This window comes from Mastigoproctus giganteus, chromosome 5 (genome assembly GCF_048544385.1).
Source record: "Mastigoproctus giganteus isolate SK-2022 chromosome 5, ASM4854438v1, whole genome shotgun sequence".
Taxonomy (NCBI): Eukaryota; Metazoa; Arthropoda; class Arachnida; order Uropygi; family Thelyphonidae; genus Mastigoproctus; species Mastigoproctus giganteus.
The window spans coordinates 17,453,686-17,469,161 of record NC_143579.1 but is presented as its reverse complement, the minus strand read 5'-3'; the positions used below and the strand labels follow the sequence as shown (position 1 = coordinate 17,469,161).

General features: G+C 37.3%; 1 protein-coding gene across 1 annotated transcript in view; it reads right to left on the bottom strand.

Annotated features, from left to right (window-relative positions):
* The window catches only part of mib2 (E3 ubiquitin-protein ligase mind bomb 2), a 388,603-nt gene that overhangs the window by 157,571 nt on the left and 215,556 nt on the right, over nucleotides 1-15,476 (bottom strand). Inside the window, exon 11 of the mRNA XM_090373924.1 lies at nucleotides 6,316-6,484. Coding sequence (XP_090230050.1) covers nucleotides 6,316-6,484 — 169 coding nt within the window. The remainder of the gene's footprint in view (nucleotides 1-6,315; nucleotides 6,485-15,476) is intronic.

The following is a 15,476-nucleotide window of genomic DNA, read 5'->3' as shown; positions in this document are numbered from 1 at the left end:
ATACTTGTGTGTACACCAATGCTAGGAGTTTAGTAAATAAATTTGATGAATTTGAGGTATTGCTCAAAACATCAAAGGCAGATATTGTGGGGATTTCAGAGACGTGGTGTCACACAGATATAAGAAATGCAGAACTGGAATTTGGGGAGTACAATGTCTACAGAAAGGATAGACAGGATAGGAAGGGAGGAGGGGTTATGCTATTAGTTAAAAAACACATAAAATCCAAGGAAGTGAAGCCAGTCGACATCGCTGGACAGTGCAGTGTCGAGTCAGTTTGGTGTGACATAAGCATTGGGAGATCAAAATTGAGAGTAGGAGTGTGCTATAGGCCTAATGACTCTGATGAGTATAATAAGAAACTGTTCGGAGAAATAGAGTGGGCCAGTAAATCAGAGAGTCTTATAATGGGGGATTTTAATTTCCCAGATATTGACTGGAATTTGGGGGCTGGTCACTCACACAGTAGCAAGGCTTTTGTGGATTTATTGGATGATTGTTTTCTACATCAGCATGTTCGGGAGGCAACTAGAGGGAGTAATACTCTTGATTTGATTATCAGTAGTGATTCTTCATGCATTAAGAATCTGCAGATAAATGAACCACTTGGTGGCAGTGATCACAGTGTGCTGAAGTGGGAGTTACTCAAAGAGGTAACTACCATTAGGGGTAAAGGGAAGGGGTATTGCTTTCGTAAAGGCGACTACAATGGACTGAGACAGTATTTAAATTCTATACAGTGGGATCAACTGATGATATTGCCAACAGCAAATTCAAAATGGGAAGCATTCAAAGAACTTATCGTGGAAGCTACTAGGCTTTACATACCAACTAAGAAATATTGTTCAAGGTTTAGGCCTAAATGGTTGTCAGATGAACTAATGAGGCATATGGCAGAGAAGAAAAATGCATGGGATACATACAAATTAACACGTGACACGGACGCCTATGATAGATACAAGTTGATATGCAACCAAGTTACAAAGGAGGTTAGGCAGGCGAAGGCAGATTACGAGAAATCCTTGGCAAGGGATGCAAAGAAAAACAGCAAAGAGTTCTTTACTTATGTAAACTCTAGAAGGAAGGGGATGAATCAGATTGGTCCACTTGAGATCGATGGGTCAACTGTTGATGACCCTGCTCGGGTAGCTAACAAACTAAATGAATATTTTGCATCGACATTCACACATGAGGAGATATTCAGCGAGGGGAAGCCAGAGGTGTATTCAACTCTAGCAGTAAGCTAGAGAATCTTGTAATAACTGAGAGCAAAGTGGAGGAGAAATTGTTGAAGATAAACACAAGAAAGGCACCTGGGGTGGATGGGATCTATCCAGTTATATTAAAGGAGGCAGCAAAGGAGGTAAGCAAACCCTTAGCCATAATTATGAGAGCTTCCTTGGACTCAGGGGAGGTACCCATTGACTGGAGATGTGCAAATGTGACCCCAATTCACAAAGGGGGATCAAAGGCTGACACAAGTAATTATAGACCTGTGAGTTTAACTTCTGTTCCCGGAAAATTAATGGAGGCACTGGTGAAAGAAGCACTGCAGGATCATCTAGACAAGACTTCAGTTATAGCTAGGACACAGCATGGTTTTGTTAAGGGGAAGTCTTGCCTGACCAATTTGATTGGATACTATGATGCAGTCACAAAAGAACTGGATGCAGGGGAATAACTTTGATATTATATACTTGGATCTTAGAAAGGCTTTTGATACTGTTGCACATGGAAGACTGCTGCACAAATTGGAGCAGTGTGGCATTGGAGGCGAGTTGCTGCTATGGATAAAGGGGTGGTTGAGGGGGAGAAGACAGAGAGTGGTAATCAATGGACACTGCTCATCGTGGACTAATGTTATTAGTGGAGTCCCTCAGGGTTCAGTATTGGGGCCTTTATTGTTTTCTGTATTTATAAATGATATTGATGATGGTATGTCAGGCTTAATGTCCAAGTTTGCAGACGATACGAAGGTTGGCAGGGTTGTCAAGGACACTACTGACACTATGCTGCTGCAACAGGATTTGGAAAGGTTGAGCAGATGGGGCTTCGAGGTGGCAAATGAAGTTTAACATTGACAAATGTAAAGTACTACATATGGGAAACAGCAACCCCAGAGCAACGTATCAACTCTGTGGTACTACACTGACAGTGGTAGAGAATGAAAGGGACCTGGGGTGGTGGTGCAGGCAGATATGAAGTTCTCTGAGCAGTGCAGACGAGCTGCAAGAGTAGCTCATGGTGTATTGTCAATGATATATAGGAATTTTTCTAGCAGGATAAGGAGGTGATTATTCCCTTGTATAAGGCAATGGTCAGGCCACACCTAGAGTACTGTATACAGGCCTGGAGGCCTCATTTCAGGAAGGATGTAGAGCTGCTGGAACGAGTACAGAGAAGGGCAACTAGATTGGTGAATGGGACAAAGGGGTTCTCTTACGAAGAAAGGCTTAAGTTTTGCAAATTACAGTGTCTGGAACTAGGCACCAGCGGGGTGATCTGATAGAGGTGTACAAAGCCTTGAATGGTTTGAGCATGCTCAATGCTGATGGATTCTTCCTCTAGCTCAGAAAAATCACCTGAGAGGGCATAAATTCAAATTGAGGAAAGACAGATGTAGGATAGATGTGCGGAAGTTTGCCTTTAGCCAGCGGGTGGTTGGTGGGTGGAACAGACTTCCATCCCTTGTCGTGGAAGTTGATAGCCTAAATAAGTTTAAGGCTCAGCCTGGACAGGTATTTCGAACGAACAGAGGGGTGAAGTGGAAGTGGTTATTTTTATTTATTTATGTTACTTTTTTTTTTTTTTTTTTTTTTGGCTGATGCTGCATAAGCTTGCTTTCTTGCATCAAATGCCTCTACTAATGCTAATGCTAATGCTAATGCTAATAAATAATAATAATACTATATTCAGATTTGCATATTTGCCATCCCCTGATTCAACCTCTTTCTAAAATTGTCCTCCCATATCTGAATATAGTGTTATTTACTTATTTATTTCTTTGTTATTTATTAATTTTCATTTTTATACATTTTTATTATTATTTTTTTTTGTTTGCTTCCTCAGTCCCAGTTTATTTTTGTACTAGGTTTTTCAACTTCTTTCACCTGTTTAACCACTACTTCACTTCCACTGTTCCCTTAAACTTCTCTTAGTTCAAGCACTGTGTGGTTTGTAAAATAAAGTGTCTGTGAAAATGGAAATGAAAAGTACACAGGGTGCCTGAACTAAGAGAAGTTTAAGGGATAGTCAAAAGTGGAAGTGAATATAAAAAAAGTGAATAAATAAAGAGATATGAAAGGGGGGGAGGGCAAATATGCAGATTTTATCGTAATACTGGTAGACAAGGTAGCCCCTACCTTGTCTACCAATATTTCCATTATTAACTTTATTTTTACACTACCTTTTCTACCAGTATTTACATTATTAATTTTATTTTTACACTGCGTAGGGACTACCTTGTCTACTAGTATTACGATAAAGGCCGCATATTTGCTTCCCCCCTTTTTCTGATACATGGTCAGGAGTAGTCCCTGATGAATTTCCTGGCTATGTATCATTTTTTCATCTACTATATTCAGATTTTGCATATTTGCCATCCCCTGATTCAACCTCTTTCTAAAATTGTCCTCCCATATCTGAATATAGTGTTATTTACTTATTTATTTCTTTGTTATTTATTAATTTTCATTTTTATACATTTTTATTATTATTTTTTTTTGTTTGCTTCCTCAGTCCCAGTTTATTTTTGTACTAGGTTTTTCAACTTCTTTCACCTGTTTAACCACTACTTCACTTCCACTGTTCCCTTAAACTTCTCTTAGTTCAAGCACTGTGTGCACTTTTCATTTCCATTTTCACAGACACTTTATTTATTTTACAAACCACAAATTATTTTTATATATATATATATTTTTTAGATGTAATTTTTCCCTTACATTTCCAATTTTTTTTTCAAAACTGATTTCAAATTTTGTGTTTAGAAGTGTGCTGAATTTGAATCCACAGAGTAGCAGCATAAAATGGTAGAAGCGAATATTGCATTTCATATTTTCGTCTTTGTTATGCAAAAACAATAAGAAACCTAACATGTAGCCCAGATATTTAATAGAACTAGTAGGAGAGGAAAGCAAAGTAGCCTTGAATTGTAAACAAATAGAAGTTGAAGCTTCATAGCATCAGCACCTATTGGCACACATTACCTGCCACTGTTTAACCTTTCAATTATTTGCAAATGTGATGGTAGGTTACCTGATATGTTCTCACACTCAATTATTCTGAGAAAAACTAAAAATCTCTTCAGACACTGCTGCAGTAAAAGTTTGTCTGTATTTAGGAAGCTAGAAAAAATTTCAGATTTTTAATTATTAATTAACATTTAATGCAGAATCATCATTATTTTGGAAAGGCACCTATGAGGTGACTCACCATCACAGGTGGGTTTATTTATTTCTTTACTTCTGTTGTCTATTAGCAAAGAGGCCTTGTGCATTGGGCACAGGCATTCTGAAACAAATTTTGTTACTACCGGCGAAAAATAAAAAAATAATATATTAAGATTTTATTAAAAATACAGTAAAAATAAAAATAAAATACAATATAAGGAAACTTATTAAAATATATAAAGGTAGATGCTAAAAGTAATAAAAACAATAAGAACATAAAACAAAATACAGGGTGTCTCAAAAATATTGGTACAACGTTTAGAGGAGGTAGGTAACATCTAAAGGAATGTGAATCGCATAGGAACCCATAACTGGAAGCATCATGGGAAAGTAGTAGTAGAGGCACAAGAAGCAGAAATGACACAAGACAGTGATTAGTGGCAAACATTTGACATAATATTAACAATGGAGTACGAGATGAATGCATTTCATGATGTTACAACAGATGCTCGAAGGTTCCACCATGAGACGCAATGCATGCGTGACACCTGGAGTTTCTTTGACAGTAGCAGCAGTGCAGGACGAGTCTCACCACGAGATCCATTTCCATCTCTACAGGCGATTCATACACGATAGATTTGAGGGTCCCCAACAGAAATAAATTAAGGCTCAATAAATCAGGTGAGCGTGGGGGCCAGGCAACGGGTCCACCACGGCCAATCCATCAAAGCCCAAAACACCTGTTCAAATGGTCACGAACACACCTTCCATAATGGGCAGGCGCCCCGTCATGTTGAAACCAAATGTTGCATCTCACATTTGCTGGAACATCATCAAGTAACTCTGGTAGAACTTGTTCAAGAAAGATCCAATATTTAGTGGAGTTCATGTGGGATCGTAACAGGTATGGGCCGACTAAGCAGTCACCAACCATACCTGCCCACACATTTATTGCGAAGCGATGTTGTGCCGCACGAGGGCACACACCATGTGGGCCCTCTGCTAATCCATACACTAGGTGCATGTCTGCCAGCTCACAGTTCGTATATCGATGCATGCTTTTCATGCAGCGACTACTGCTTGAATGAGTAAACCAGAAATTTTCCCTCTTGCGAACTGATGAATAGCACCGTGTACCGACTTACGGTGACGTTTCCGGTTATGGGTTCCTATGCGATTCACATTCCTTTAGATGTTACCTACCTCCCCAAACGTTTGTACCAATATTTTTGAGACACCCCGTATACATTAAAATACATAGATATATAAATACATAATAATATACTTATTAACATACATAAATATACTTAGAAGACAAGTAGTATGACATAAATCATTATATTCCACAGAGGTATAACATATATATGTATGTGCTACAACAAACCAATGCAGATCGTGAACGGTTAAAAAAAAAAAAAACTTTCACGCTTTTTTTTTTGGCTTTTTTTTTTTCTTTACCATTCACAAAGAACTTTTATGAAGGTATTAATACCGAGCCTTTTTTATGGTACAAACGATATCCATCTATATATTCCCAAGAATTCAAATTCTAGATTTCGACCTGCAGCATTTTCATTTAAATTACTGTTAACTTTATGCAAAATCCACCCTAACTTTGAATGCTATCCCAACATCTGAGATGAGCCAAAAAACCTTTTACAGTATCAAAAGAAAGTAATCAGATAATTAATATTAATGCTGTTTAAAGCTATATGATATGATATTCAGAAGCTGCTTTAACCAAAAAATTCAACTTAAATAAATAAATTCAGATATCTAGACATTACTGCATTGAATAAACACAATGAAGGAAAATAATTTACTGAATAGTTTTTGTTGCTACAAAAAAAAAATCAAGCAAGATGGATGGTTTACTGGCTATAATAGTTTATAAAATTTTAAATTAAAGCAAATGTTCAATATTTACTTGTATGTTCTTCTCTTTGATTGGCTGTCATTGTATTATTCATTTCAGTAGCAGATCCGGGCATCAAGATTACACAAAGTGGATTGAATGTCCACGTCTGTCCATCCACACCAACACGAAGATCACCATCAGAGTAGATCTTGGTAATCTTTCCAATTTTTCCTAGTGCCTATAAATGAAACATTTGTGGATGACCATTTGACAAAATTCAAATAAAAGACTTATTACTGAAAGCTTTACATTTCTGAAAAACAAATATTAAAATAAAAATTTTAACATTCATTAACAAACAAAAAACTAGCATAAAATTAACAATTATTAATAAAATTATTAACAAACATATTGTACAAATTAACAAGCATGTCTTAATTAGTTTATGTACAGATAATAAATATATATTTTTTCATTGTCACTAGTGATAAAATTAATTCCCTCATAAATGCTCATCAGTTCATTCTCCCCCACCTCCTTTTTTGCTATAGCACAGAATTAATTTCTTATGAGTTTCACAAATCATCATACAATAAATTTAAAACAAACAATATTGATTATTCGCATATATACAGAATATAATTAAGACTTAATGACAATTAAAATAAAAGAAGACAGAAAAGTGCAAATTATAGCAGTTCATATCATGCTGAGTGCCACAAAATTGGCACTTCTGTCTCCTTTTATTTTCACTTCTTAGATTATAATGTTTCTCCAAATGAGAAGTTTCAGATTATGCTACATGAAGTTGATATGCATGAACAAATACACCAAACAGGGGTAGTGTCAGGAATATTGTTCTCAAGTGAAATAACTTGTGTTCGTATAGCATGAGGTTCAACATCCTCAGGAGAATTATGTTGAAAACAATGTTGAAACAAAGTGGTGAAATAGGATTAAATTTGAAGGTGTCTGCAATTCTGCCCAGACACGATATGAGGATATATATGATGAGAGCCTTGTCAATCAATTCGGCCTGGAGAGATTGTGCAAGGCTCATGGGGTAGAATTTTTCTCAGTGTGGTCTGTGCTTATTAACAGGAGAGCCTGCTTGTAGAGGGATTGGTTACACTTAAATGGAAAGTATGGAAGAATATTTGCTGATGTTATCGAGGCAGAGTTAGGTGGGTTGGAGAACTGGTAGACTGGGGAGATTCATAGATTAATAGATGTTACAGAAAGAGGAGAAAGTGATTCTTGTACTGCTTCTATTGTAATGAGCAGCAGCCAGGAAAGCAAGTTGCTGGGTATTTTAAGAACTGCTGGGAGTTATTATGATACAAGTAAACGTATGGGTTGTGTTAGGTAACAAACAGTCAGAACAGGTGCATGTATACTTGCCATGTACACCAATGCTAGGAGCATAGGAAATAAATTTGAAGAATTTGATGTGCTGGTGAAGACATCATATGTGCATATTAATGGAATATCAGAGATGTGGTATCACACAAATGTAAGGAATGCAGATTTTGAATTTGGCAAGTACAATGTGTACAACAAGGACAGGAAGGAAGGTGGTGTTAAGCTTTTAGTTAAGAAACACAAAATCTAAGGCAGTGACTCGAGTTGACATGGATGGACAGTGCAATTTTGAGTCAGCTTGATGTGACATAAGCAGGGGGAAAAGGAAAATGAGGGTAGGCATGTTTTATATGCCTACTGACTCTGATTGAGTACAATGAACAACTGTACAGAGATGGTAGATGACTCTCATCAACCGGTGCAATAACACCACTTTGCTTATTGGAGGTTTGAAGTGGTGGAACCCATGTTTAGTCTCCAGAGCTAAGATCCAAGCAACCCTTCCCCATCTCTTCCATCATGCAGTATGATTGATGACTTTTGAGGTTATGATGAACATCGTGGCGAGATCAAATATTCCTTACATTTCGAGGGTACAGCTCTAAAATGGTGTTCGCAGGCCAGCCGCTAGTTAGTACACCGGACCAAACTTATTGGTAACTCTCTAGGAGGCTTCCGGATCAGCTAGTGTATAATCCTGCTACCTCTACCCTGCCAGACAGTGACTGGAGGGAGTCCGAGTAGTGTGTATGTGGGTTCATTGTCGAGGCCACGTTATGTCAAGGATCTGGGTATATTCTTACCATATGTACGCCATATCCAAAAATTTCATTACTTCATACAGCATGTCCCACCCACTTTTTCTTACTATGGAATACACCATGAATTGTAAAACTAACAGAGCAAGCTTATCTGCGTACATTTCACAAATATACGTGGTCTCAATTCTAATCTCAACGATGTCCATTTCCATTTTTGCAGTCTGCCAAACCCCATGTACTTTTTCTGACAGAATCTCAGTTATCGGTTGATTCAACTACTGCTCATCTCAGATGCCCAAATTATTCGCTGTATGATTCCTTTCGTCTCAAAGGTGGTACTTGTGCATACGTCCATTCTGATATTCACTGTCAGAGACTTGGCAATTTGGAATCTCCTCTCTTTGATCTTCTCTGGCTTAAAATCTCTCTACCTCATTGTGTCAAATTCATCTGTTGTCTCTACCGTTCTCCCAACTCCACTAATCACTTGGAGCTCTTTGACTTCCTCTCTTTGCAACTTGACTTTCTCCAGTCCAACTTTCCTAACAGTGAGGTAATTTTCCTTGGTGATTTTAATGTTCACAACTCCAGCTGGCTTCCGTTTTCTAGTCACACCGACCCAGCAGGTCGAGATGCTGAGGCTTTTGCAATTACTAATGACCTAGCACAGATTGTTCATTTAACTACAAGAATACCGGACAATCCTAATCATACAGCCAATACGCTTGATCTTTTTCTCACAAACAATCCTTCTAAGTACACGGTCGAAGTGAGAGGTCCTTTAGGCACTTCAGATCACAACTTGGTGATTGTCTCTTCTCCAATGGAACCTTTATCTCATGACTATTCCCAACCTCGTGTTGTTTGGCATTACAAGAAAGCAAAATGGGATGACCTGCGAGACTTCTTTTCTTCTTTTCCTTGGTCGGATTACTGTTTCAAAACTTCTGATGTCAACGTTTGCTCAGATCGTGTCAGTGAAATTATTTCTGCAGGAATGGAATCCTTTATCCCACACTCCACTTTAAAATCTCGTCCTTTATCTAAACCTTGGTTTTCCAATAAATGTGCTAAGGCTGTTCAAGAGAAGAATGTTGCACATCGTAACTGGCTCGTTTCCAATTCTTCAGTTTCATTTTCTGCCTACACCAAAGCTCGCAACAATTGTAAAGCAGTTATTAATCAGTCCAAACTAGAGTTTGAACAGGATAAGAGTAGAAAACTTGCTTCTTGCCCTAATGGTAGCCAAGCATTCTGGTCTCTTGCCAAAGCTATTGGCCGCAACTCTTGTCCATCTCTGCTCCCACCTCTGTCCAAACCAGATGGTTCTGTTGTCACTTCAGCCAAGGATAAAGCTGACCTGCTAGCATCTCATTTTTCTTCCAACTCATGTATTGATGATCTTGGTAAAACACCTCCTACCATTCCCAACACACTCCATCCAAAGCCTCTTGCTGTCTTCCGTCAAAAGGATGTCAGAACGATTTTTACGAATCTTGATGCTAAGAAAGCTCCAGGTCCCGATGGTATTTCTCCACTTGTTCTCAAAATCGGTGCTTCTGAACTTGCTCCTGTTCTTTGCTGCCTTTTTTCACTTTCTTATTCCAAAGGTGTTTTTCCTTCTGCTTGGAAATTTGATCATATCCAGCCAGTTCCTAAAAAGGGTGACAAATCCCTCCCATCCAATTATCGTCCCATCGCAATTACTTCTACTCTTTCTAAAGTAATGGAGAAATCAATTAACCGCCAACTCTTAAACCACCTAGAAACCTTCCATCTGATCCACGATCACCAGTATGGATTCCATCAGTGTCGATCCACTGGTGGTATTCTGGCTTATGTTACCCATTTATGAACTAATTCAATGGAAAGGTTCGGTGAAACACAAGTAGTTGCTCTTGACATCTCAAAGGCTTTTGATCGTGTTTGGCATAAAGGTCTTCTAAACAAGCTTCCATCTTATGGTTTTCCAACTGTTTTTAGTAATTGGTTATCCAGTTTTCTTTCTGATTGCTCACTGAGGGTGATGGTAGATGGCTCTCTGTCTTCTAACTTCTCCACTAATGCCGGTGTCCCCCAAGGTTCAGTTCTTTCCCCCACTCTTTTCCTCTTGTATATTAATAACCTTCTTCCATTGACTGTAATTCCTATCCATAGTTTTGACGATGATAGCATATTGCATTCCACTTTCCATTTTGAGAAACCTTGTCCTGCTCAATCAGCTGCAACTTGTCGAAAATCTGCTACCAATTCCTTAAATGCATTCTCCAGCGGGGCAAAAACAACTTAGTTGATTTCAACCTTTCTAAAACTCAGCCTTGTCTTATATCTTGCAAAAAGGATTCTTTTGCTCCTATGCTTATCTTTAGTGATACTCCAATTTCCAGGAAAAATGATATATCTCTTTTGGACATTACCCTGACTTCTAATCTCTCTTGGCACAAGCACATTACAAATACCGCTTCCTCTGCATCTAAAAAAATTGATTTTCTCTTTCGCTCTCGGTGTTACTTTTCTTCCAAACAGCTGCACACTCTGTATAAATCGCAAATCTGCCCTGCCATGGAATATTGTTCCCACATCTGGAGTGGTGCCCCCAAAACCTCTCTCAGGCTTCTTGATTTCATTCAGAAGAGGGCAGTTAGGTTAATTAATGATTCATCTCTAACAGAGTCTCTCCATTCGCTCTCTCATAGACGTACTGTTTCTGCTGCATGCCTCTTCTACAGATACTTCCATGGGCACTGTTCTTCTGAATTGGCTTATATAATTCCCGCTCTCTCTTTCAAAGCAGTCCGAACACGTGCTGCCACCAGCCAACATCCATTTACTGTCCAACTTCAAACTCATAGAACCAACTTTTCATCGTCCTCGTTTATTCATTAAACTGCCGTTTTCTGGAACAACCTTCCTTCATGCGTATTTCCTGAAAATTACAGTCAACAGAAGTTCAAGTCCAATGTCAACAAATATCTTCTTTTTTCTTCTCAACCTCCACCCAAGCACGGTACTAAGTACTATAGGTTCTAATACCTCTCGTGTTTGTAGTTTACATAAAAAAAAATAAAATAAAAAATAAGAGTGAGCCAGAAAATCAGAATGTCTTATGATGAGGAATATTAACTTCCCAGATATTGACTGAAACTTGTGGGTTGGCAACTTGCATACTAGCAAGACTTGTGGATTTATTGGATGATTGTTTTGAACAGCAGCATATTCGAGAGGCAACCAGAGGGAGTAATACTCTTGATCTGATAATCAGCAGTGATTATTCTCGCTTTAAAAATCTGCAGATAAAGGAACCACTAGGTGGCAGGGTTCACAGTGTACTGATGTGAGATTTACTCAAACATGTAACTACCATCACGGGTAAAGATGAGGATTTTTGCTTTCGTGAAAGTGACTACAGTGGTCTCAGACAGTTTTTAAATTCTATTAGTAAAATAATAAGAGGAGTTTACCTCAATGTAGTGCGTAGAACACTTCTGTATGATACCCTCCAGAAATTAAAACGGAAAAAACGAAAAAATCGACAACTTACCGGTACATTAGAGTAAAATATAAATAATTAAATAATCAATTTAACACCATACAAATCAATTTAAAACAATTAAAAATCAAATTAACGCAATTAAAAGAATCTAACGAAAATATTCAAAACGATTATCCTTCCTGAAGCTGACAACGCTTTTCGACCTTATGTCGTGATCACAGGAATGAAAATTACCGAATCGGGTTAAACCTGATACTTAAATAGAGATTATTTGTCTTCGCGCATACGCGTAAAGGTCCACGCATCGGAGATCAAATATGGCCGCCGAACATTAACAGAATTCTCGTGTAATTTAATTTCAACGGTTTCTGCAATTAATAGTCGCGTATAATTACGTTGAACGTTAAGTATTTTGGCCTCGTTAAATAAAAAAGTATGTTTCTCGTTAATGGCATTAAAGGCTAATTCTGACGCTGCTGAACGAGAAGCACGAACTGAGGCTTCACGTTGATTTACACGAATATTAAGAGAAAAACGGGTCGAACCTTGATAAGACAAGTCGCAATCACCGCAAGAAATGTTGTATACCAGATCATTAATTTGTGTTGCGAACGCTGAAAGAACCGAGCGATTGTTCAGTATAGTGTGTAACTTCCGTATTGGCCTAGCTACAATTTTAAATTCGATATCTTTAAAGAATCTGTTTGTGCCACTGTTCAACATATGGGACAGAAATAAAGTATTTTTTGATATTACTATTGTTGATTGGTGTAGTATTTTGTATCCTATCCTTAGCTTGTACCCTAATTCGGTTTATTGTGGTAATGGAATAACCCCTGTTTAAGAATCTGCTAGTTAATATTTGTATTTCTGAGTCCAAAGCAGAATCCGTCGTTGAATATTTATAAGCATTAAGAAATTGGTTAAAGATAATCGATCTTTTATAGGTGATAGCTATTATAATGTAGAAGCATACCGGTGTTTGTAGGTTTTCGATAGATGCTAAATTGTATTTTATTCGAGTCCCGGGTAAGCGTGAAATTTAGAAAGTTTAATGACTTTGTATCCGTATCCTCCCTTTCCAATGTAAATTTGAGTCTAGAATGAATATTATTAAACGATGTAAAATGTCTTGGATAGTATTACTATCGGTAATAACTAGAACGTCGTCTAAATACCTCCCATAGTATGTGATACGGGTTCGAAAAGGTGTCAAATGTATATGCTCAATCGTTGAGAGATAGATCTCTGACATTAAGCCACTCAGGTTCAAACCCATTGGTAATCCAAAAATTTGTTTGTACACCTTGTCTCGAAAGGTGATGTAGTTAATTAAACTCTTAGTTGAGGCTAAGTGAAAAATTTCCTTAATAGGTAGCTTCATATAATTAATCGGTGTCGAGTTTTTATTTAACAGTCTTTAAGCTTATTAAAATCTACAGTCTTTAAGCTTATTAAATAATGTATCATAGTTCTTAGTCCCAAATTGTATTACCTGTTTAAAGGGTTTTATAATGTTATATACATGTGTGGCTAAGAATGAAAATGCCGAGTTCCTGTAAGAAACAATAGGTCGAATAGGAAACCCAGTCTTGTGTAATTTTACCTGACCGAAAAATGCAGGAATATTGTATGTTCTGGACTTCAATTCCTTTAACTGAACCATAGTAATGTAATTTAATACAATAAAACGTTAACCACGTTTTTTTGATACGTGGTTAACGTTTTATTGTATTGATTGACCAAATTGGTAAACAGTGCCGGGTCTACTTCACGATAAGTGGAGGTATCTGATACAACTGAATATTGAAGACCTCCATAGATTTGCGACGGGAAGCACAGGCCTCAGAAATAAAAAACAGACATGTTAATAAGTTGCAAACATTATCTAATAGGTCAAGACACGTTCATGCGAATTCTAACACATTGTCGCAGGCTTGCGACCAAGTTCATACGAGTTGGGTGACATCCCCCCCCCACAGATACACAACGTGCTACCACAGAATATGTCAGCTAGTTCACGAACACCCCCTCACCCAGTATCCAACGAACCGACATATCAACAGGTTACAAATCTTTCCTCATGTACACTATCGCAGGACCAGATTTCGCTTTTATCCAAAGGACTAAATTATAATTTACCACCTCGAAAACTGCCTAAAAACAATGCATAATTGATATTGAATTTGGATTTCGTAATGTTCCACAAAAAGATGTATTTATTCAACAAGTTAACCAAGTAGTGAATAACATAAAAGAAACGCGACTTCCTAAATTGAATACACATGACAGTTCAGCTTTACGAGAACTTCGGGGAAATAAGGACATTATTATACAGAGGGCAGATAAAGGAGATACAGTGGTAATACTAGATAAACATGATTATATTAATAAGTTAGATTCAGTTGTATCAGATATATTCACTTATCGTGAAGTAGACCCGGCACTGTTTACCAATTTGGTCAATCAATACAATAAAACGTTAACCACGCCACGTATCGAAAAAACGACTACATTACTATGGTTCAGTTAAAGGAATTGAAGTCCAGAACATACAATATTCCTGCACTTTTCGGTCAGGTAAAATTACACAAGACTGGGTTTCCTATTCGACCTATTGTTTCTTACAGGAACTCGGCATTTTCATCCTTAGCCACACATGTATTATAAAACCCTTTAGACAGGTAATACAATTTGGGATTAAGAACTACGATACATTATTTAATAAGCTTAAAGACTGTAGACTCGGCAACAATGAGAATTTATTCTCACTAGATGTTACCTCATTATATACGAATGTAAACGTTGAATACACATTAGATATTATTTGGGATATGTTAAATAAAAACTCGACACCGATTAATTACACGAAGCTACCTATTAAGGAAATTTTTCACTTAATTAAACTCTTAGTTGAGGCTAACTACATCACCTTTCGAGACAAGGTGTACAAACAAATTTTTGGATTACTAATGGGTTTGAGCCTGAGTGGCTTAATGTCAGAGATCTATCTCTCAACGATTGAGCAGATACATTTGACACCTTTTCGAACCCGTATCACATACTATGGGAGGTATTTAGACGATGTTCTAGTTATTACCGATAGTAATACTATCCAAGACATTTTATATTCATTTAATAATATTCATTCTGGACTCAAATTTACATTGGAAAGGGAGGATACGGATACAAAGTCATTAAACTTTCTAAATTTCACGCTTACCCGGGACTCGAATAAAATACAATTTAGCATCTATCGAAAACCTACAAACACCGGTATGCTTCTACATTATAATAGCTATCACCCGTTCACCTACAAAAGATCGATTATCTTTAACCAATTTCTTAATGCCTATAAATATTCAACGATGGATTCTGCTTTGGACTCAGAAATACAAATTTTAACTAGCAGATTCTTAAACAGGGGTTATTCCATTACCACAATAAACCGAATTAGGGTACAAGCTAAGGATAGGATACAAAATACTACACCAATCAACAATAGTAATATCAAAAAATACTTTATTTCTGTCCCATATGTTGAACAGTGGCACAAACAGATTCTTTAAAGATATCGAATTTAAAATTGTAGCTAGGCCAATACGGAAGTTACA